A 25276-nucleotide genomic window follows, 5' to 3' on the forward strand; every position below is an offset into this window, starting at 1 on the left:
CATTTGCCCACTTTTGAATGGGCTTGTTTGTTTTTTCCTTGTAAATCTGTTTTAGTTCTTTGTAAATTCTGGATATCAGCCCTTTGTCACATGGGTAGATTGCAAAAATTTTTTCCCATTCTGTTGGTTGCCGATTCACTCTAATGACTGTTTCTTTTGCCGTGCAGAAGCTCTGGAGTTTGATTAGGTCCCACTTGTCTATTTTGGCTTTTGTTGCCATTGCTTTTGATGTTTTAGTCATGAAGTCCTTGCTTTCGCCTATGTCCTGAATGGTTTTGCCTAGATTTTCTTCTAGGGTTTTTATGGTGTTAGGTCTTATGTTTAAGTATTTAATCTACCTGGAGTTAACTTTAGTGTAAGGTATCAGGAAGGGGTCCAGTTTCTGCTTTCTGCACATGGCCAGCCAGTTTTCCCAACACCATTTATTAAACAGGGAATTCTTTCCCCATTGCTTGTTTTTGTCAGGTTTGTCAAAGATCAGATGGTTGTAGATATGTTGTGTTGCCTCCGAGGCGTCTGTTCTGTTCCACTGGTCTATATCTCTGTTTTGGTACCAGTACCATGCTGTTTTGATTACTGTAGCCTTGTAGTATAGTTTGAAGTCTGGTAGTGTGATGCCTCCCACTTTGTTCTTTTTGTTGGCTATGTGGGCTCTCTTTTGGTTCCATATGAAGTTTAAGGTTTTTTTTTTTTTTTTTTCCCAGTTCTGTGAAGGTCATTGGTAGCTTGATAGGGATAGCGCTGAATCTGTAAATTACTTTGGGTAGTATGGCCATTTTCATGATATTGATTCTTCCTAACCATGAACATAGAATGTTTCTCCATCTGTTTGTGTACTCTCTTATTTCGTTGAGCAGTGGCTTGTAGTTCTTCTTGAAGAGGTCCTTTACGTTCCTTGTTAGTTGTATTCCTATGTATTTTATTCTCTTTGCGGCAATTGTGAATGGCAGTTTGTTCTTGATTTGGCTCTCTTTAAGTCTGTTATTGGTGTATAGGAATGCTTGTGATTTTTGCACATGGACTTTGTATCCTGCTGAAGTTGCTTATCAGTTTCAGGAGATTTTGGGCTGAGATGATGGGGTCTTCTAGATACACAATCATGTCACCTGCAAATAGAGACAATTTGACTTCCTGCTTTCCTATTTGAATAACCTTTATTTCTTTTTCTTGCCTGACTGCTCTGGCTAGAACTTCCAGTACTATATTGAATAGGAGTGGTGAGAGAGGGCATCCTTGTCTAGTGCCGGATTTCAAAGGGAATGCTTTCAGTTTTCGCCCATTCAGTATGATATCGGCTGTTGGTTTGTTGTAAATAGCTTTTATTATTTTGAGATAGATTCCGTCAATACCTAGTTTATTGAGGGTTTTTAGCATAAAGGGCTGTTGAATTTTGTCAAAGGCCTTCTCTGCATCAATTGAGATAATCATGTGGTTTTTGTCTTTGGTTCTGTTTATGTGGTGAATTACGTTTATGGACTTGCGTGTGTTGAACCAGCCTTGCATCTCCGGGATGAAGCCTACTTGATCATGGTGGATAAGCTTTTTAATGTGTTGTAGCAATCGGCTTGCCAGCATTTTATTGAAGATTTTTGCATCTATGTTCATCATGGATATTGGCCTAAAGTTTTCTTTTCTTGTTGAGTCTCTGCCAGGCTTTGGTATCAGGATGATGCTGGTCTCATAAAATGATTTGGGAAGCATTCCCTCTTTTTGAATTATTTGGAATAGTTTCAGAAGGAATGGTACCAGCTCCTCTTTGTATGTCTGGTAAAATTTGGCTGCGAACCCATCTGGACCTGGGCTTTTTTTGGGTCATAGGCTCTTAATTGCTGCCTCAACTTCAGACCTTGTTATGGGTCTGTTCAGGGTTTTGGCTTTTTCCTGGTTTAGGCTTGGGAGGAGACAAGTGTCCAGGAATTTATCCATTTCTTCCAGGTTTACTAGTTTATGTGCATAGAGTTGTTTGTAATAACCTCTGATGATGGTTTGAATTTCTGTAAAATCTGTGGTGATATCCCCTTTATAATTTTTTATTGCATCAATTTGGTTATTCTCTTTTCTTTTTTATTAATCTGCTTAGTGGTCTATTTTGTTGATCTTTTCGAAAAACCAGCTCCTGGATTTATTGATTTTTTGAATGGTTTTCTTGTGTCTCTATCTCCTTCAGTTCTGCTCTGATCTTAGTTATTTCTTGTCTTCTCCTAGGTTTTGAGTTCTTTTGATCTTGCTCCTCTAGCTCTTTCAATTTTGCTGATGGGGTGTCGATTTTAGATATCTCCGTGCTTCTCATGTGGGCATTTATTGTTATATATTTTCCTGCTTTAAATGTGTCCCAGAGATTCTGGTATGTTTTGTCTTCGTTCTTGTTGGTTTCAAAGAACATCTTTATTTCTGCCTTCATTTCATTCTTTATCCAGTCAACATTCAAGAGCCAGTTGTTCAGTTTCCATGAAGCTGTGCGATTCTGAGTTAGTTTCTGCATTCTGAGTTCTAACTCGATTGCACTGTGGTCTGAGAGACTGGTTGTTATGATTTCCATTCTTTTGCATTGCTGAGGAGTGATTTACTTCCAATTATGTGGTCAATTTTAGAATAGGTGTGATGTGGTGCTGAGAAGAATGTATATTCTGTGGATTTGGGGTGGAGAGTTCTGTAAATGTCTATTAGGTTTGCTTGGTCCAGGTCTGAGTTCAAGTCCTGGATATCCTTGTTAATTTTCTGTCTGGTTGATCTAATATTGACAATGGGGTGTTAAAGTCTCCCACTATTATTGTGTGGGAGTCTAAGTCTCTTTGTAGGTCATTAAGAACTTGCCTTATGTATCTCGGTGCTTCAATATTAGGTGTGTATATATTTAGGATCGTTAGCTCCTCTTGTTGCATTGATCCTTTTACCATTATGTAATGTTCTTCTTTGTCTCTTTTGTTCTTTGTTGGTTTAAAGTCTATTTTATCAGAGACGAGAATTGCAACTCCTGCTGTTTTTTTCCCTCCATTTGCTTGGTAAATCTTCCTCCATCCCTTTATTTTGAGCCTTTGTGTATCGTTGCATGTGAGATGGGTTTCCTGGATACAGCACAACCATGGGTTTTGGCTTTTTATCCAATTTGCCAGTCTGTGTCTTTTGATTGGGGCATTTAGTCTATTTACATTTAGGGTGAATATTGTTATGTGTGAATGAGATACTGCTATTTTGGTGCTAGCTGGCTGTTTTGCCCATTAGTTGATGCAGATTCTTCATTGTGTTGATGCTCTTTACCATTTGGCATGTTTTTTAGAGTGGCTACTGGTTGTTCCTTTCTATGTGTAGAGCCTGTTTCAGAAGCTCTTGTAAAGCAGGCCTGGTGGTGATGAAATCTCTGAGTACTTGCTTGTTCACAAAGGATTTTATTTTTCCTTCACTTATGAAGCTTAGTTTGGCTGGATATGAAATTCTGTGTTGAAAGTTCTTTTCTTTAAGAATGTTGAATATTGGCCCCCACTCTCTTCTGGCTTGTAGGGTTTCTGCTGAGAGATCCACTGTGAGTTTGATGGGCTTCCCTTTGTGGGTAACCCGACCTTTCTCTCTGGCTGCCCTTAGCATTTTCTCCTTCATTTCAACCCTGGTGAATCTGATGATTATGTGCCTTGGGGTTGCTCTTCTTGAGGAATATCTTTGTGGTGTTCTCTGTATTTCCTGGACTTGAATATTGGCCTGCCTTGCTAGGTTGGGGAAGTTTTCCTGGATAATATTCTGAAGAGTATTTTCCAGCTTGGATTCATTCTCTCCGTCACATTCAAGTACACCTATCAAACGTAGATTAGGTCTTTTCACATAGTCCCAAATTTCTTGGAGACTCTGTTCATTCCTTTTTCCCCTTTTTCCTCTAATCATGCCTTCTCATTTTATTTCATTGAGTTGATCTTCGACCTCCGATATCCTGTCTTCTGCTTGGTCAATTCGGCTGTTGAAAATTGTGCATGCTTCACAAAGTTTTCGTGTTGTGTTTTTCAGCTCCATCAATTCACTTATATTCCTTTCTAAGTTGTCCACTCTCGTTAGCATTTTGTAAAATCTTTTTTCAAGGTTCTTAGTTTCTTTGCATTGGGTTAGAACATGTTCTTTTAGCTCACAGAAGTTTCTTTCTACCCATCTTCTGAAGCCCAAGTCCGTCATTTCATCACACTCATTCTCCATCCAACCTTGTTTCCTTGCTGGTGAGGAGTTGTGATCCCTTGTAGGAGGAGAGGTGTTCTGGTTTCGGGTATTTTCATCCTTTTTGCGCTGGTTTCGTCCCATCTTTATGGATTCATCTACCTGTCGTCTTTGTAGTTGCTAACTTTCGGATTGGGTCTCTGAGTGGACATTCTGTTTGTTGATAATCAACTTATTTCTGTTTCTTAGTTTTCCTTCTAACAGTCTGGCGCCTCTGCTGTTGGACTGCTGAGGTCCACTCCAGGCCCTGCTTGCCTGGGGATCACCTGCAGCAGCTGCAGAACAGTAAGGGTTGCTACCAGTTTCTTCTTCTGCTATCTTTGTCCCTGAAGGATACCCACCGAATGTCAGTCTGATCTCTCTTTTATGAGGTGACTCTTGGATATACAGGGGTCAGGGAGCTGCTTGAGGAAACAGTCTGTCTTTTATAGGAGCTCAAGTGCTGAGCTGTGAGCTCCATTGTTCATTCAGAGTTGCTGGGCAGGTACGTTTAGGTCTGCTGCAGCGGAACTCATAAACCACTTTTTGTTCCCAGGTGCTCTGTCCCAGGGAGTTAGGGCTTTATTTATGAGCTTCCGTTGTGCTGCTGCCTTTTTTTTTTCAGGGCTGCCCTGCCCAGCAAGGAGGCAGCCTAGTCGCTCTGCCTGCAGAGGCTTTGCTGAGCTGCTGTGGGCTCCACCCAGCTGCTATGTGAACTTCCCTGCAGTCCTGTTTATATGGGTGTAGTTAGAACTGCCTCGGCAATGGTGGCCCACCTCTGTATTAACTGACTCTCTCTGTAATGGCAGGTTGCCTTGGCAACGGCAGGCAGTCTCTGCAATGGCGGACTACCTCTGTAGTGGTGGAGTGTCTCGGTAATGGCAGATGCCCTTCCCCGACAGAGCTGGACAGTCCCAGGTTCAGCTGCACTTGCTGTGAAACTCTCAATCCAGAATTTCTGATTGCTGTTCTTTTGTGGGGGTGGGACCAGCCGAGCCCGATCACCTGGCTCCCTGCCTCAGAGCCTTTTTTTTTCAGTTGAACAGTCGACTCTATCCCAGGTGTTCCAGTTGCCTGTTGAAAAGGCACTGGAATCTGTGTGATCTCCCATGCAGCGACTCACTGTGCCAGCCTAAACAGCGGCGCTGAGATTCATGGTGCTTTTTTTGCCCAGGAATCTCCTGGCCTGGCTCCCTGTTCAGTACCCTCTTTAATCAGAAGAATGAGCGACTTCCTGTGGCTCCAATTGCCAGCCAAAAGGGCACCCGGACCAGTGTATTTTTTATGGAGAACTGCCAGATGGGGCACCGACAAGCCAGCCACGTGGGGCAAAGCAGCTGCACCAACCAAAAGAACCGCACTGGCCAAAACAGCCGTGCTGGCGACCCGTAGGGCTCATCCGCCTGGGAATCTCCTGGTCTGTGGGCAATAAAAATGTGGCGTCCACTCACCCTCTGTGCTTTCACTGGGAGCTGCAACTCCGAGCTGTTCCTAAACGGCCATCTTGGATCTTCCCCCCAGGATGGCAATTTTTATACTGGACCTGGGACATAACCTTTTTCTCCTTCCTTTGCTTTGATAGTATTTTCATATATCACTCAGTCAAGTCAACAGCAAAATATGGGAATTTGGAAGATCAGCTTTCTCCACAGATAAAGTAGAATGAAAGTACTTTCATGGTCCTGAGACTCGCTCAGGTTTATCTTTTTTTTTTTTTTTTTTTTTTTTTTTTTTTTTTAAAGATGAGGTAAGGCCAGGTGCCGTGGCTCACACCTATAATCCCAGCACTTCGGAAGGCCAAGGTGGGTGGATCATGAGGTCAAGAGATCAAGACCATCCTGGTCAACATGGTGAAACCCTGTCTCTACTGAAAATACAAAAATTAGCTAGGCATGGTGGTATATGCCTGTAGTCCCAGCTACTTGGGAGGCTGAGGCAGGAGAATTGCTTGAACCCAGGAGGCAGAGGTTGTGGTGAGCCGAGATTGCGCCATTGCACTCCAGCCTGGGTAACAAGAGCGAAACTCCATCTCAAAAAAAAAAAAAAAAAACAAAAAAGATGAGGTCCTCCCATGTTGCTCATGCTGGTCTCAAACTCCTGAGCTCAAGCAGTCTGCCTGCCTCAGCCTCCCAAAGTGTTGGGATCACAGGCATGAGCCATGGGCACCTGGCCAGGCTGAGGTTTAATATCAAATCGATCTATTTTAGGTATTCCTTATTCTTAACATCACTCACTTTTTACTTTATTAATCTATATTCCTTCCACTATGGGGATTAAAAAGTTCAGTTTTCTTAAACAAAACAATTTACATTGTTCCCTTGGAATTTACCTCGAGTCAATCATTACATAATTCTTTCTTTTATTATCTGTTTCCTCTTCCAAATTCAGTTCCTCTCTTGCCATGTGTCATATTTTATCTAATTAGTTCATTTAAGTGTTACTCATGTTTTAAGCCATGAGACCATGGCTTCAGTCTCACAAGGCTGCTAAGAGAACACCTCTGAGGGTCAATGTGTCCACTCACCTAAGCCAGTCAAACTTGACTGACAAAATATCCTCTTCTTCCAAAATTCAAGGAAATCAGAATTCTTTGTAATAAAAGGTAAATATGGGATACTAAGTATTTTAAAGTTTATAATATAGGACATATTACTTGGGCCCAGATAGCACTTATTTTTTTTAACTTAGAAATGTGTACTACAAGTCTATGAAGAGCCAAAGTGGATGGAAATCTCAGCTTGTCCTAGCAGACCAGGGTTTTTGAGAAGAGCAGTAGAAATTCCTGTAAGATGATATGTTCCAAAAGGGAGCAGGTGAGGAAAGAGCTTTTATGCCATTGCACAGAAAGGAATCAGGATACCTAGAGACCACAACTCAGAAACTTGCAAGTCAAAACGTTAAGACTTACTTAAACATAGAGCCAAATGAAAATCTAAACAAAAAATATGTCAAAGAAGTACGCTTAAATATAATTCACATGCCCTAGCTCTAGACATTCAACTCCTCTGTGCTTCATTTTCCTTTAAGGTCCTTTACTCGCTCTATTTTATAACTTTCCTTCTTTAGAATCCCAAAGGGGATCAAAGCTGTCAATAAGCAGTAATATTTTGAAAAAAAATTTTTTTTTCTGAGCAGTAGACTTAAAATATTCAGTAAACCATGCCATGAACAGATGTGCTGTCATCAGGCTTTGTTGTTCCATTTGCAGAACACAGGCAGAATAGATTTAGCATAATTCTTTTGTTTTTTGAGATCGAGTCTCACTCTGTCACCCAGACTGGAGCGCAGGGGTGCGTCTCGGCTCACTGCAACTTCTGCCTCCCAGGTTCAATCGATTCTCCTGCCTCAGCCTCCCGAGTAGCTGGGACTATAGGCACGTGCTACCACGTCCAGCTAATTTTTGTATTTTTAGTAGAGACAGAGTTTCACCATGTTGGTCAGGATGGTCTTAATCTCTTGACCCTGTGATCCACCACCTCAGCCTCCCAAACTGCTGGGATTACTGGCATGAGCCACCACAAGGGCCCAATTTAGCATAATTCTTAAGGGCCCTAGGATCTCTGGAATGGTAATGACCACTGGCTTCAACTTTAAGTCACCGCTACATTAGCCCCTAACAAGAGAGTCAGTCCATCCTTTGAAGCTTTTATACCAGGCAGTTACTTCTCCTTTCTAGCTGTAAGTCCTACATGTCATCTTCTTTCAATATAAGGCTGTTTTGTCTACATTGAAAATTTGTTTTAGTGTAGCCACCTTCAACAGTTATTTTGGCTAGATCTTCTGAATAACCTTCTGTGGCTTCTACATCACCATTTGCTGCTTCACCTTGCACTTCTAGGTTATGGAGATGGCTTCTTTTCTTAAACCTAACAAGTCAACCTCTGCTAGCTTCAAACTTTTCTTCTGCAGCTCCCTCACCCCTCCCTGTCTTTATAGAATTGAGAGTTAGTACTTACCTCTGAGTTAGGCTTTGGCTTAAGGGAATGTTGGGGCTGGTTTAATCTTCTATACAGACCATTAAAACTTGCTCCTTATCAGCAATAAGACTGTTATACTTTAAAAAATTTATTTTTATTTTTATTTTTTATCATTCTTGTGTTCACTGGAGTAGTACTTTTAATTACCTTCAAGAACTTTTCTTTTGCAATCAAGACTTGGCTAGCAGGAGAGAAACAGGATTTCAACATGCCTTCCTCACTAAGCTTAACCATTCTGCTTCTGATTTAAAGTGAGAGATGTGTGACTCTTCCTTTCACTTGAACACTCAGAGGCCACTATGAGCTTATTAATTGACCTAATTTCAGTATTATTGTGTCTCAAGGAATAGCGAGGCCTGAGGAGAGTGAAAGAGGTGGGTGAATGACTGGTTGTAGAGCAGTCACAACACACACATTTATTCAGGCTGCCATCTTTTATGGGCACAGTTCATGGTGCACCAAAGCAATCACAGTAGTAACATTAAAGTGTTACTACTGTATCACAGGTCACCATAATGATATAATGCTAATGAAAAAGTTTGAACTACTCCAAGAATTACCAAACTGTGACACACAGACTAGAACTGAACATGTGCTCTTGGAAAAATAGTGCAGACAGACTTCCTTGATGTAGAGTTGCCACAAACCTTCAATTTGTAAAGATTGTAATATCTATAAAGCTCAATAAAGTAAAACATAATAGAACAAATAAAAGTATGCTTGTATTCTAAAATATTCTAGTTCCCCTACATCAGTTGACAGAAAAGAAAATAAAATAGTCTAAGCAAGGTGATTTTTCAACCAAATTTATCCTATAAGTGTGATTATTTTGAATTCTGACTTGAAAGTTGAAACGCAAAAGTTTTGTTGACAGCTAGATGAGTTTAATAACTTGACCTAATCAAGCTACTTAATTATATTTCAGAACTAAAAAATATTTAAAGAAATGGGGAGGGGAACAATTTACCTTACTAAATTCTGCTGCATATATTCGACCTTCATTAAAATTTGAACTCCAGTCTGAGAGCGAATGTAAGCTTTCAACCTGAAATAAAAACATATTGAAGGAAAAGCTGATTTTTAATATATAAAGATACTCTTATGAAGACTAAGCATTTGTGAGTACCTAATAATACTTAAAAGTTTATCTATTTAAGCACAGAAAAGCAGATAAAGATTTTTTCTAACCAGAAATCTGAAAAGAATTTTTTCCTCTATTCAGTTAAACATCTTAAATTTTAAAATACCTGTTTCAATAAATTAATCTGGCTATATAATTTTATAAAAAATATATCCTATTCAGTGACACTCTGTCTTACTGCCAAGTATATGACTAATGATAACAACTAGATTACTATTTATAAGGAAAGAAACTCAACTATCATAGCTATTCTAAAGACTGCTTGATATGTAACATGAATCTGGTTCAGTTTGGGCATGACCTTTTATCAAAAGCAAAATACTGAGATTTAATTAGAACTGGATTCGACATTTTAGAATCCACCCAGTCTAAATTTTAAATACCAGGTTATTCTGGAACCAAACCAAGCACTCGTTCATATCCCAAGCAAGTACCATCTGGTGAAAATAAAGTCAACTGGGTTTCTGCCTTGGAGCACTAATAACTCACACTCTAATAATAATCTCCTTTTTTAAGCAGTGCCTACTATATGCTAGGTCGTGTACTAAGAATTTTACACAGCTATTTCTTTTAAGCTTTGTAACAACCCTATCTAGGAAGTGTTGTCATTCTTATTTCACTGATGAAAAAAATTAAGGCCTGGAAATTGAGTAACTTGCTCTTAATCACACAGCTAATAAGGGACAGAAACAGCTATTTTAACCCAGAGATCCATGACTGAATCGTTCCACTATGTTATGTTAACCACTTTTGTCCATCCTGTATTTCCAGACAGGAGGCAGAGTGTACCTTACTTAGTTCTATGAAGACTTGGCTGAAGCAGGATTTCCTGTCTTTAAAAGTTACTTGGAAACTCTTAATTTTCAGAGGTTTTTGTTCAACCTCAAAGGTAGTTTAGTTTAAGGGTTAATAGTAAAGACTTTTACTCCAGACTGTCTGGGTGTGAATCCTAGCTGTTTACTAGCTATAGGACATTACTTAACCACTTTAAGGCTCAGTTTCCCCATCTGTAGGATGGGTATAATAATAATCTACTTTTCAGAGTTATTGTGAGGATTATATGAATTAACATAATTGTTGTTGTCTGCTTTGAAGAGTGTCTGGAACACAGTAAACAATGAGTGTCAGCTACTGTTGTTATTTATACTCACAGACCTTCAGTAAACACCAAAAAAATGGGAAAGTAAATTGCACTACACATCACATTCTAATAACTATTCAACATTTTTAATTATTTCAGAAAGTTACAATATTTTTGAAGCATACCTTTGACGAATTACAGGATCAGACTTTTCAGGATCAATGTAAGGTTTTAGGATTTCATTAATAGTTTTATCTTCTGGTACTCTTTCCAACAAAGAAAAAAAACAAGCTATATTATTAATTATAATTTTCTACTAAAGGTGTTATTTTTGAATTACTAATGTGGCTTTTTCGGGTTTAAATAACTGAACAAAGACCTTTTATATTACTCTTGGCAAAATAAAATATCCTTTTAAGCAAAAATTACTTAGGAAAAAACTCAAAAAGAGTTCTTGGACATACTTAACAAGGTCTTAAAAAACAACATTTTGAGAAGATCTGTATAAATCAATTATAAAAATAAGAAGACTCTTTTAACACACACCTGTATGCAAACATGAAAAGAAGAGGTCAGGATAAAATATATTTGAAATTAGCAGAAATAATAAATCTGAAAAAGGTTTCAGATTTCAGTGCATGTTCAAGTTTATCCATTCTAGTTTATAAGACCAGGTTAAAAAATTGATACTAACTTCTCTGGAAACAAAACATTTTAAGTTTTCCAACTTTCCTCAATATATGCACACTGTTTTAAACTTATATATAAAGTTGTTTAAATAAAATTAAGATACTGTTTTAAACTTTCTTTAACCATTTATACGTATTCATATATACTACTGGCTATACACCCCTATCTATAAAATAAGTCCTTTCCCTGTATGCAACTTCAAATAACAAAGTTCTTCGCTAAAATCCCTGTGACAACACAAGAGAGGACGTTTACGTATAATGCAGGAATATGCTAAATATACTACTTAAAGAGCAAGTTAAAAATTTTCCTAAAACAAGAAATCAAATTGTTCACAAACATTAAAATGTTTTGTTTACTTTTTTGAAACAAAGTCTTGTCGCCCGGGCTGGAGTGCGATGGCATCATCCTGGCTCACTGCAACGTCTGCCTCCAATGTTTAAGCTATTCTCGTATCTCAGCCTCCCAATAGCTGTGATTACAGACGTATGCCACTTCACCCACCTAATTTTTATATTTTTAATAGAGATGGGTTTTCAGCATGTTAGCCAAGCTGGTCTTGAACCCCTGGCCAAAAGCAATCCACCTGCCTCGATCTCCCAAAGTGCTGGGATTATAGATGTGAGCTGCTGCACCTGGCTGACATTAAAATGTATAAATGAAACTTGAAAACATTTATAGGCTAGGTGTTGCGGCTCACATTTGTAATCCCAACATTTTGGGAGGCGGAGGTGGGAGGATTGCTTGAGCCCAGGAGCTTGAGACCAGCCTGGGCAACATAGTGAGACCTTTCCTCTACAAAAAATAAACAAGATTAGCTGGGTGTGATGTCCTGAGCCTTTAGTCCCATCTACTTGGAGGCTGAGGAAGGAGGATCACCTGAGGCCAGGAGGTTGAAGTACAGTGAGCGGAGATCTGTACCACTACACTCCAGCATGGGCAACAGAGCAAGATCCTGCCCCTATACCCCCCTATCCGCCCCCCCCCAAAAAAAAAGAAAAAGAAAAGAACAAGTTTGAATATAAAACAATAACACAAAAAACTTTATGCAAATTAATTCCAATAAGTACACACATATACATCTAAAATAATATACTTTCTCAGTGATACATTATAACGTTAATTGTAGCAATCTTTGCATGGTAGAATTTAGGGTCATTTTTCATCTCCTTAACAACCACTCAGCTTAAGAAATAGGAAATTTTCAGCCATCTAATTCTTGGATGCCTCTACTTAATACTTGCTACCCTGCTAAAGAAACTATCATGAGGATTTCTATGTTAATAATTTCCCTTAGAGTTCTATCACCTTTGTAGGTATTCCTAAAAGTACACTATTTCGTTTTCTGGCTTTCTCCCCCTTTATTTACAAACAGAATCATGTTCTATACATCCTTTCTTGACTTGCTTTTCTTACACTATTTCTGAGATTCATGCACGTTGATGTGCACAGCTGTAGCTCATTCATTTTTAGTGATGTTTACCATTTCATTGTATAAATATACCATAATTCAGTTATCCATTCTACTACTGACATTAACAGTTTATTTTAAATACACAGCCTTAAAATTAAAACAAATCAGTTATTGAAAGATAGCAGGGATACCTTTTTTCTACATACTCAGCTTGACTTTGAGGAAACTGGAGCTTCACATGCCAACAAAACTGTTGTTTTCTAAGAGAGAAAATAATCATGTTAGGATCAAGGTATATAATAAAAGTACGTATGCAAATTGAACTTTCTGAATTTTTACTTTAAGATAATTCTAAAATTATTCTTAGAATTTAACATATTTTCTATGAAGAGCTAATTTCTCTTGCAAGGATTATTAAGAAAGAAGAAAAAAGGAAAGCAATTCTAAATTCCAAGGACTTCACATTTCTGAATTAGAAGGCAATTTCTCATAGTTCAGGGGCTTTTGAGAGCAGTGTGCTACTATTTGAAGTTTACAAATAAATTTCCTCATGACTAAATACAATGAGCTGATGTCTTTGCTTGACTAGTCTGGAAATTAGGTGAATGAAGTATTGTCCGGTTGAGTCCAGCTGGCTGCAGATACACTTCTGAGGCATGAGTACGTGCATTCAGTAGCAAAACAGTAGACAACAAGCTGGTTGCTAAGCAGAAGGCACTTTGAGCTACAGTCTTTATGCTTTCAGGTCTAAACTTTGGTTTGACACAGGATCAACAGCAATAATTCACTAAATGCCTGATTCTAGAAAAATGACTATATTTAATGTATCTAAATTTAGAGACATTGACATGCTTCCTTTTTAGAAAAAAAATCAAATGCTCAAAATATTGAATCCATTACAGAAATTTAAATGTCTTCACTACATGATGATTTTATACAATGTTTTCTTTACTTAGAAGAAATTTCTAACAATCCAGTAGAGCAAATTAATGACTACCAGCATCTCCTTAAAATCTATTCCATAGCAGTAGGACCCCAAAATCCAAAATAATTTTCTTTTAATACAATCTGATAGAGTATCTTTCATCAAACACTTATATAATTTAGTAAAGATTTTGTCAGAAGGCAATGGCCATAAACTCAAGTAAAATTCCTTCCATTAAAATAAGTTATCAGAGATCTGCATAAAGGAGTTTTCTTTAATAACAAGACAGTTTTGGCACAAGCTAGAGAAAGCCAGGCTTAATTATACATATGTTGATAGTGCCGCTTGTCTTATAAAAACAATCATGTTAAGTTTACTATTTATTTTTATTGGGAACAAAGTTGAAAAGTACCCTTTCCTAATCTAAAGGCCAGATGTCTAAAATCTCAGAGGAAAAAACATTTAAAAATTTGAATGCAAATGCAACAGGTACTAGGTTTTAAGTAATAAATAATTCTTCCAAAACAAAACATTTTGCAATATTCATTATTTGTGAAATAAGCATACCATAATAGCATTATGAAGAGGATGAGAGACATTTTTAAAATAAGAAATAAACTGATTTTTAAAATCTTAATGCATAATATAGTTTCTTCCTAAATGTATGTTTTTCCACATTAACTTAGAAGAGAAAAAAGGATCACCAACTTGCCATCTTATGGAACTATAAGCCATACTCAATCACCCCAATTATTGCTCAAGAAACTTCAAAAACCATTTGCCTTTTAACATTTAGTACACCCTGAATACGTTCAGAAAGTACTTAACATTCCAAACAGAGAAAAAAGCCCTTGGAAATAATTTTATTTGCTGTTGTTAACTAGCTCTAGTTGTAACAGTCATTCATTGCTATTTTATTACATATACATTGCTAAACTATTGATATAAATGGCCTCAGCTCAAACATGAACAAATTTGAAAAGTACAATACTTTTAAAATGGGATCGTGCAATATTTCAAAAACACAGAAAAAGAGAATAATATAAAGAACATTCAATGCACCCATACTAAATTTAACTCATTTACAAATTGCTGCATTTTTGAGATACTTTTATTTCTTCTAAGAAATAAAGGGCTATTGATAATGGTAGATGATTCTCTATACTGTATTTAACCCAAGGTCAGCAAACAGAAGTTGAAGAGTGTCATAGAAAGAACTGCTGAGGCTGGGCACAGTGGCTAAAGCCTGTAAATCCCAGCACTTTGGGAGGCCAAGGTGGGCACACTGTTTAAGCCCAGGAGTTTGAGATCAGCCTGGGCAACATGGTGACACCTCATCTCTACAAAAAATACAAAAATGAGCCAGGCATGGTGGCGAACACCTATATAGTCCCAGCTACTCTGGAGGCTGAAGTGGGAGAATCCCCCGAGCCCAGGAGGTTAAGGCTGCAGTGAACTGCATCTGCATCACTACACTTCAGTCTGGATGACAGAATGATACTGTTTCAAAAAAGAAATTGCTGAAATGGGTGAGTTAATTTTCTCTCAAATGGTGTGCAATTCTTCAGTGTTGCTGAAATTACTCTAGGTCCTGATATGTGTTGTTCTTACAACTCAAATTAAATTTGTTTCCCATTTTTCATAATTACGTATACAAAGTATACGTCCCACTTAAAAAAATACACATACACCAAAATCCTAGCAATATTACTTGAATGATTTTCTAAAGCTAGATTCCAAGAAGTACAATCACTAAGACAGAGCAGGGTTTATCAGTCTCTCAGTGCTGGTACTTTAGACTAGGTAATTCTTTGCAATGGGGGACTCTGTTCTTTGCACTGCAGGATGTTTAGTAGCATCCTAGGACTCGACCCTCTAGATGCCACTAGGAACACTCATGCACCCAGTTGTGGCAACCAAAATTGCAGATGTCCTGCTGGAGGCAAAATCATCACTGTTTGAGAACCACAAGGATAAAGGTCTGAACATTTACAATGACTCCTAATGCATTCGGGCTATTGTTCCCTAAATTCAACAAAATGTCTTCAACTACAATTATGTCACTATGTCCTTGGCATAGCAACATTCTCAAAAATGGCATTACTATACCTAGAATATTTTAGGTAACTTAGGGACTCTAAGATACCATGTTGAGAGTTGGGTGATAAGACTGGTGAAGTAACTGTAGCAACTATTAATCCTAATGTTCCCTTCTGGACAATCTGACAAAGCAACAGAAACACTAACCTCTTATGAGTCCTATGAAATCCAGGTAACTGTTCATGCATAGTAAAGCTGTTTCCCTCTCTTCCCTCTCCTCCCCCAAATATCAATACACATGTGCATTCTCAATGACAGCAGCACTGTCTCTAAGAAGAAAAAAACTGGTTCTCTGAAGGACCATCAAAATCTTAGCTGTTAAAACATTTGGGGCCCTACAAAGGGCTACTGTATGCAACAGATAAACAGTGTTTCTATGGTATCAAAGTATCATGGCAGAAAGCCCCTTGGAGGCAATTTTAAAAAGGTTGAAAAATACTTAGATGGCACTTGTATTAAATGAGGAAAACAAATAATTTATACTTATTTCACTGAGTTAACACAGATCTATTTCCAACACTTGCTTACTAGAAACTGTTAAGGATCAGTCTCTCTGTGGTCTGTTAAAAAAAAAAAAAGGATCATTCTCTTCCCACAATTTCAAGAAAGTATGTGGATGAACACACACATTTAAGGAAAGAGGTGCTAAACCCATAATCTCAATTATTGTTTTGACTTCATAACTTCAAATTGCAAATTTTCGTATGGGGAATGCTACCATAACCCCAAGAAAAAAGATGCAAATCAAAAATCATTAGTTCCTTTTAAATGACATTGCTCTAATGTTACAATAAGATGTTCAAATTCATTAATAACCAAAGAAATGAATATAGAAATAAAATATTTTTACCTATCAGGTTTGCAGAAATGTTTTTAAAATTAGAAATGCTAAGGCAGTGTGGCAAAATGGACACTTCATTGTTGGCTGGAATAAAAACTGGTGCAAGCTTCTGGTTGGAATACAAACTGGATTATAAACTGGTGTAAGCTTCTAGTTCAATTTCATAAAAGTTATAAATAAAATTTTATAATTCAAAAATTGTATATTTTTGCCTTAATAGTTTTTATTCCCAGAAATAATTTATCCTAAGGATAATTGGTCAAGTAATTATATTAGAAAAAAAAATTTAGAGGTCCAGAGATTGAGACCATCCTGGTCAACAAGGTGAAACCACGTCTCTACTAAAAATACAAAAATTAGCTGGGCATGGTAGTGCATGCCTGTAGTCCCAGCTACTCGGGAGGCTGAGGCAGGAGAATCGCTTGAACCCAGGAGGCGGAGGCTGTGGTGAGCCAAGATCGTGCCACTGCACTCCAGCCTGGGTAACAAGAGTGAAACACCATCTCAAAAAAAAAAAAAAAAAAAAAAAAAAAAATTTAGAAACAACCTAAATCACATCATCAGAAAGTTGATTAAATAAATTATGGTAGCCGGGCGCGGTGGCTCAAGCCTGTAATCCCAGCACTTTGGGAGGCTGAGGCGGGTGGATCACGAGGTCGAGAGATCGAGACCATCCTGGTCAACAAGGTGAAACCCCGTCTCTACTAAAAATACAAAAATTAGCTGGGCATGGTTGTGCGTGCCTGTAATCCCAGCTACTCAGGAGGCTGAGGGAGGAGAATTGCCTGAACCCAGGAGGCGGAGGTTGCGGTGAGCCGAGATCGCGCCATTGCACTCCAGCCTGGGTAACAAGAGCGAAACTCCGTCTCAAAAAAAAATAAATAAATAAAAAAATAAATAAATAAATTATGGTAGATCTACATAATGAATTTTAAGTAGTGATAAAAGATGAGACAGAACTTTACTGACGTAGAAAAATGTACATGTTGAATGATGGCCTTTATATTTAAAACACAGGTTTATATATACAGTGGCGAATATGAAGGCCATACTCCAAACTTTTAGCTATGATTATTTTTTGACATTATAAAAAGTCTTGACTTAATTTTTACCTACAAATATGTCTGTATTAAATAAATCTTCCATATAATGACTTGTGGGTTTTTTCCTTTTTTGAGACAGGGTCTCACTCTGTCGCCCAGGCTGGAGTGCAGTGGCAAGATAGGGCTCAATGAAGCCCTGACTTTCTGGGCTCAAGTGATCCTCTTGCCTCAGGCCCCCAAGTAGCTACCACAGCTGGTTGTTATTTTTTAATTTTAGTAAAGACAATGTCTCGCTACGTTGCTCTGGGTGGTCTCCAACTCCTGAACTCAAGTGATCCTCCTGCCTTGGCCTCCCAAGGGGCTGTGATTACAGGTGTGAGACTGGCTGATTTGCTACTTTTAAAATCAATAAAGCCAAAGATGCTTCCATGGGGCACATAAGGATGGTCATGATAGAAAGGACAGGAATAATTTTAACATTCTTTTTAAACTTAAAAAATATTTCACTATTAGAAGTATTCATTTAAGATTTCTCTTTTGCCCCCCCCTTTAAGAAAAAAAAAATATTTCTCTTTCTTATCTTAGAAACTAGTACCCAACCAGAACCAGGGTTACTTATCTAATCATTTTGATAGTCTCAAAGCTATCTTCCTATGAAATATGCCACAACTAAGAGTTGGAAATGGAGGTTAAACTCTAAGAATTAAGATTTCTAATACAAAGTTTAAAGAAGCCTGAATATTTGTTCTTTTTTTTTTTAATTGCCAATTATCATCCCACTCCAACACTAATAAACCAACACACACCAAAAGAACACTAACGAGAGCTTACTAGACATTAAGGACAAAGAGAAACAAGGGGTTAAGTCCAAGAAGGACTTCTTTTTAGGGCAATAAGTCAATCACCAATGTTGGGCACTACATTTTTCCTTCCATTTCACAATTTTCATATGAAAGCTTCCTGTTCTTTATTGACACTGTACATAGCGAGAAGGCTCATTATACTATAAGGTTGAGAGGCAGGATGGGGAGAGGTTAAATGGACCTTGTGTTTGAATACCACTTTAATATTTTATTTCTTAACATGTTCTTCAGCAAGAGACAATCTCTCTGTACCTCAGGTTTCTCATAGTAAAACAGGGATAAAAACGGTATTGCTATCACAATTAAATGAATAAATAATATATCAAGAGTTTAAAGACAGGGCATGGTGGCTCATGCCTGCAATCCCAGCACTTTGGGAGGTGGAGATAGGGGGAACACTTGAGGTCAGAAGTTCAAGACAAGCCTGGACAACATGGTAAAACCCCATCTCTAATAAAAATAAAAAAAATTCAAAAAAAAAAAAAAAAAAAGCCAGGAGTGGTGGTGCTCGCCTAGAGTCCTACGTAGGTAGGACTGAGTAGTCAGGAGGCTGAGGCAGAAGAATCACTTGAACCCAGTAGGTGGAGGCTGTGGTGAACCAAGATTGTGCCACTGCACTCTAGTCTGGGTAACAAGAGTAAGACTCTATCTCAAAAAAAAAAAAAAAAAAAAAAAAGCATTTAGAACACAGTACTCAAAAATGTTATTGTTATTTTCAAATACTGACGGTGTCTCTAAACAGTATTTTGCTGTGATTTTATAAGCAAACTCTATTCACATAAACTTAGTGTTTAGTGGCTAGAGATGAAATTAGACACATTAATACCAGATTAGAAAGGGCCCTGAATGCTGTTAAGCAGTATAGATTCTATCTTGTAATTAATGCACCAACAACAAAGGTTTTAAAGAAGAGTGAAATGAAGGGCTCACAGGGAGATTTATCATCCTGCTACTTAACTCTCCTAATAAGTGTTTCCATAGTATATTCAGGATATTAGCTTTTTAGCCCTTGTTTATAGTTATTAAGAGAAGTATTTCCAAGTACTTTTGAGAATCACATTGATATATCATGTCAGTTCAAACATGCTTAAAATATTTACTTCTGATTTTTAAACACAGGTGACTCCATGAGGTAAGCTAAAGCTAGACATTCCACATGTCTGTTTTCAGAATCCTGTATCACTAATTACATTAGAAATGTCTACAGGTTATAAAAACTACCAGTAAATTGTTTTACCAGAGAGCACTAGCAAGTAGCAATAGTAAATAACAATAATTTATTTTAAATGCATATGTCAGACATAGTTCTTAAATATTTTTTATGTATTGACTCATTTAATTCTTGTAATTCTTTGAGGTAAATGTTATTATTATTTCATTTTACAGATGAAAACACTAAGGTAGAGAGAAAAAGTCACTCCTCCAAGGTCATTATTCAGCTAGAAAGCAGCAGAGCTGGCCGGGATTTGAGCCCAGGCAGTACTTCCTCATAACTCTAGAGTCCACACTCTAATCTGCTATATTATTATGAGCTTTCTAGAATTGAAAGTTCAAAAATAAACCATGTATTTTTCTGTACTGTTAATTCAAGCGTATCTCAGTTACTTTTTGTTTTAAATATTTGTCTCTATATTTTAAAATCACTTTTAAGAGACATAGTAGACATTTTGACTATCTACTTAGCAATCATTCCCTACCTCTCACCACCATCCTTCATAATCTATAACCATACTTTAATGAATGGACTCTATGGCTACCCTCTAGGGGTGTACCTTATAACCTAAGAAAATCAATCTTTCCGGGACACAATGGCTCCAGACTGGGCAGATTACGTAGGCAGCTTAATCATAGCGAATTTCAGGTTTTCTGTTCAGTAATGTTGGGAGAGAAGCACTCTGTGTGGATATCTACTATAACCCAAACTGTTACCAGCAACATCCTATGACTATGAGACTTACAGACACCATACAAGATACAATGAAGCATCAGAAAAAAAAAAAAAAAAAAAAAGAGGGTAAAAGGGTCCTTGATGGCATAACCGAGTTGTTGTATCTACTGAAGTCCATCTACCTCTGAACATTAGTTATGAGAGCCAAAATGTCCTTTTAATATAGTTCAAATCTGTTTAAACTGGGCATTCTATTTCATGCAATATAAAGCATCCTAACTGATACAAGCGATTAAGTTTTCTTCTATGTTTCTCTTTCATTTACAAGCAATAGAAAAGGAAGAGACACGAAACCTGTCAACTTGTATGACACCTGGAAGCAGCAAATAATACCTTATGAAATTTCAGCAAAAAATTTTGTTCTACTGTCAGCTATAAAATATTATTTTAAAGTTGAAACAAAATCTACCAAATTTTGAACTTTTCAAGAAAAATACAAAATCTATAAAGTATCTACATAATCTCTCATTCACAGGCATTTAATCTTTTAGAATGTATTCCAAGATGAAAATTTAAAGTCTCTCAAAAATAAATGGAATCATTCCTTATAAAAATCATCTATTTTATTAGGATTAGTACCATAAGTTTTTTTTTGGAAGCATGAATACAAAGGATCTGTTTAGTTACTTGGTATAGATTAAAATGACTATAATTTGGGAGAATGAAAACCATAATTTTATGTCTCACATCATTATGTAAATACTTTGGAAAGTAATAGTTATATATTTTTGCCTTTTTAAAAATTAGTACCACTACTTCATGAAAACAATAGGAAACAGGTTAACTATGTGGTATTGGCTTTAGTAGAAAATATGTTAAGAAAATGAATATAGCAGGTGAAGACTGAAATGAAATGAAAAAGAACCTTTTTACCTTCAATAATTGATGAATACTTGAGTACTTAAGCAGTTCTCAATTGAGAGTGGCTGGGAGTATGGGGACATTTGGAAATGGCTGGGCAGTTTTGGCTGTTCCAAGACTAGGGAGTATTTGAGGGATTTAGAAGGTAGGGGACGAAGAATGGGAAATTCCTACAATGTATGGGAAAGTCCCACACAACAACAACAAAAAAACTGTCCCATTCAAAAATGCCAATAGAGCCCCTACTAAGAAATGCTAGAAAGTAGAAAGGAGAACAGATATATGCATACCAAAAATGAATACCAGCACTAAATGCCAGCATCTGTTCCATATTAACTGTGGAGAACATGCACTATAGGAACCTAGGCAAAAGAGATGTAATAGAGAAGATGAGTATTTTCCACAGATGGCTAGAAAATATCAAAGAAAAAGACATTCTAGGATTTAGAACGGTGAACAGCTTGGGAACATTTAGTTGAATACATTAGGAAATCAGGTAGAGAGAGACTATATATAAAGATCCACTTTCAGATATGGATCACTCACACGAACAGAAAGATTTCCTGCTCAAAGTATGACTCTACCTAAACTCCCTGGCATGGCAGAATGGGCCTCTCTCCAGCCTCATCTATCACTTACCAACCCCACTCTAGCTTTTAGGCACACCAAACTACTTACGTTGTGCTAACTTTGCTACACTACACTTTTGCATCTGATATTCTCGCCACCAGAACCATCTTTCCCTCCATCTAGATAAAAACCTAGACTTAAAAAATATTCCTCATTCTTTAAAAACATGTTCAAATTCTATCTTCTCTAGGAAGTCTTTCCTGTTCCCTGCTCTCAGTGAGTAACACTTCTCTCCAAAGGCTACGACAGGGAGCCCTCCTCTGTGCTACCATACCCCATGAGTACTCCATCACAGCACTAACTATACTATGTTTTAAGAGTCTGCAGTCTTGTCTCCCCACTCGATAAATTAATTGAGATTAAAGTCAGTGACTTATTGGCTCACAGATCAGTGTTTTTCAGGTAGAGATAAACATCAGAATCATCTGGAGCTTTCTAGAAGTAAAGATGTCCTTGGCCAGGTATAGTGGCTCACACCTGCAATCCCAGCACTTTAGGAGGTCGAGGTGGGCAGATCACTTGAGGTCAGGAGTTCGAGAGCAGCCTGGCCAACATGGTGAAACCCTGTCTTTACTAAAAATACAAAAATTAGTGGTGAGGCTTGCCTGTAATCTCAGCTACTCGGGAGGCTGAGACAGAAGAACTGCTTGAACTCAGGAGGCAGAGGCTGCAGTGAGCTCAGATTGTGCCGCTGTGCTCTAGCCTGGGCGACAGACTGAGACTCTGCCTCAAAAACCAAAACCAAAACCAAAAAAAGTAAAGATTTCTTAAGACTCTATAAATTAGGAAGTTCTGCTGATCAAGCCCAGGTATCTGCATTTCCGCATTTTGAAATCGTCTCACAGTTAATTTTGACATGCACTCTAAACTAAAAACCACTATATATAAAACTGGTACTATTACTGTCTCCTTCTTACGGATAAGGCAATAGCCACAGGGAAATAAGTAACTTGCCAAGAAAACTTTCTTACTAACGAAGATTAAATTAAATTTTGTTATGTTTAATAAAAAATAAACATTCAAGAAACATTAACTATATTATTATTCCTCCTTTAAAAGGCACATATAATGAAGATTTATTCTGTTTTGTTTAATGAGGAATACTTGAATTATATTTCCAACTGCCTGAGAAGTAGCAACTTCAAATGAGGGGGATAAGAAGGAGTTAACCTCAGACTATAGAACGTGGTACAGACAGTATAAGACTAAAAAATAAGATGACAAATGTCATCTACTGGGCAATGCTCCCTAGGGCCAATTGAGATATCTCTGAGCTAATAACTCTTGTGGGAACAGAAGCTTAAAGGATTCTGAGTAAACGATCATTACAGTAAAAAAAGAGTTTTAGAGAGGTGTATCTAATAGCCAAGCTGGGTGCGCTGGTTCACACCTGTAATCCCAGCACTTTGGGAGGCTGACGCAGGCTGATCACCTAAAGTCAGGAGTTAGACAAGACTGGCCAATGTGGTGAAACCCCACCTCTACTAAAAACATATAAATTAGCCAGGCATGACACACGCCTATAGTCTCAGCTCCTCGGGAGGCTGACGCATGAGAATCGTTTGAACCCTGGAGGTGGAGACTGCAGTGAGCTGAGATGGCACCACTCACTCCAGCCTGGGTGACAGAGTGAGAGAGACTCTGTCTCAAGGCCAGGCACGGTGGCTCATGCCTGTAATCCCAGCACTGTGGGAGGCCAAAATGTGTGGATTACCTGAGGTAAGGAGTTCCAGACCAGCCTGGCCAACATGGTGAAACCCTGTCTCTAGTAAAAATACAAGAATTCACCAGGTGTGGTGGGGCTTGCCTGTAATCTCAGCTACTCAGGAGGCTAAGGCAGGAGAATCACTTGAACCCAGGAGGCATGGGGGTTCCTCAACCGTCCCGAGTGAGACAAGAATGGCCTGCATAGGACACCACAGCTGATAAACGCTGCAGTCAAGGAAAGAGTAAGAAAGGGACACATTTTAGAGGCCTATCACAAAGTATCAACTTGGTGACTGGGAAAAGGCTTCCTTAACTGAATCAGTTCAGGGACCTCAAGATGATCACGTGTTTGGCTTTCCATTTCTATGAATGCTGGCTAATTACTGCTGTGGAAAGTTACACCCTCTGTGATACTATGTCACAAGAACTCCCTTACCACTGTCTGCACGGCTGCAGTAAGTAAAGGCCCAACTGGGGAACCATTAGGATTCTATTCTTTTACACTGTTTTTCTAAGTCCTTGCTGTTGTTCTGAAATTCTTCCATCAAACCATATCAAAGCTATTATGGCAGAGAAACCACAGAGCAAAACATTTCAATCAGCTGACAAGTCTGTACTGGCACCTATTATATAATCCCCCACAGCTCACATTAAAATCCACTTGTCTTCCCATGACCACAACTGCTAAACCCATCATTTCATTTTCCTTTACTCTTTTCTAAAGCCAATTTGCAGCAAAGTACAAACTACTTATATTTATAGGATACCATGAAAAAAAAAAAGTCCTGTGCTTTTAGAAGTACATTACCACATAACTGTTCAAGAAAACCGTGCTATTGACATTTATACAGGGGTAAATGGGTATATCACTGCAATATAATTAGGATGATGTAATTTTATCCAAAGAACAAAAAGTAATTTTTGAATTCATAAAAGGTTTGTTATTTCTTTACAAGAGGGACACCTAGTGGCTAGCTTCTGAAACAGAATTGAAGCTCTTAAATATTAATTCACACTGTTGCTGGTAATAGGCACACCTCTATTATCATCATGCTAAAAGTATAAGACAGAAAGACATACACAGAGCTAAAGAACCCTAGGTCAAAAGGATGGATTGAAAAGTTAAAGACTCTTAGTTCTAAGCTGTTAGTGGTAGAAGAATGGTAAGTAGAAGAACTGGATTGCTTAGAACTGAGGACCAATATCATTTGGAGACAAATGGGGGGATAAGAAGGTTAAAGATTGGATCCATACCTGAGGAATGAGTGGTTAGTTCACACAAAAGAGTCCAAGCCTGGAATGAAGCTAAAGATACTGGGGAGGGATTGATCGCTTAGTTTCAACTCATTTTTCTAAATGACAAGTCCAGGTACATTCCCTCTACACTTGACCTCTGACCAAAAGAGCCAGAAAAATATAAAGGACTCAAACAACCAGATCAGACATGTTACCCAGGAACAACCAATATAGTCTACAGGTTTGATATTCCTGGCTTCCTGTAACGAAACAATAAAAGACCACTGAAAAACAGTGGCGACAGCCATAGATAAAAAAACATGTAATTTCCTATTATGGTGTCAGAATACTTTTTTTTTTTTGAGACAGGGTCTTTCTCTGTCACCCAGGTTGAAGTGCAGTGGTGTGATATCGCTCACAGCAACCTCCAATTACCGGGCTCAAACGATCCTCCCACTTTATCCTCCTGAGAAGCTGGGACTACAGGCATACCCTACCATGCCGGGTTTATTTTTATATTTTTTGTAGAGATGGGGTTAGAACATGTTGCTCAGGCTGGCCTCGAACACCTGGACTCCAGTGATCTGCCTGTCTTGGCCTTCCAAGGTGCAGGGATTACAGGTATGAGCTACCACACCCGAACCAG

At 38.0% G+C, this 25276-nt stretch overlaps 1 protein-coding gene across 5 annotated transcripts in view; it reads right to left on the bottom strand.

Annotated features, from left to right (window-relative positions):
- ZNHIT6 (zinc finger HIT-type containing 6) overlaps positions 1–25276 on the bottom strand; it is a 120092-nt gene that overhangs the window by 78434 nt on the left and 16382 nt on the right. For all 5 annotated transcript variants that reach the window (XM_074381115.1, XM_074381113.1, XM_074381112.1 and 2 more), the window contains exons 6-8: positions 12668–12736; positions 10558–10638; positions 9118–9195 (exon numbers count right to left, since the gene is read on the bottom strand). In XM_074381115.1, coding sequence (XP_074237216.1) covers positions 9118–9195; positions 10558–10638; positions 12668–12736 — 228 coding nt within the window. The remainder of the gene's footprint in view (positions 1–9117; positions 9196–10557; positions 10639–12667; positions 12737–25276) is intronic.

The sequence above is a fragment of the Saimiri boliviensis genome, chromosome 11, assembly GCF_048565385.1.
Source record: "Saimiri boliviensis isolate mSaiBol1 chromosome 11, mSaiBol1.pri, whole genome shotgun sequence".
NCBI lineage: Eukaryota > Metazoa > Chordata > Mammalia > Primates > Cebidae > Saimiri > Saimiri boliviensis.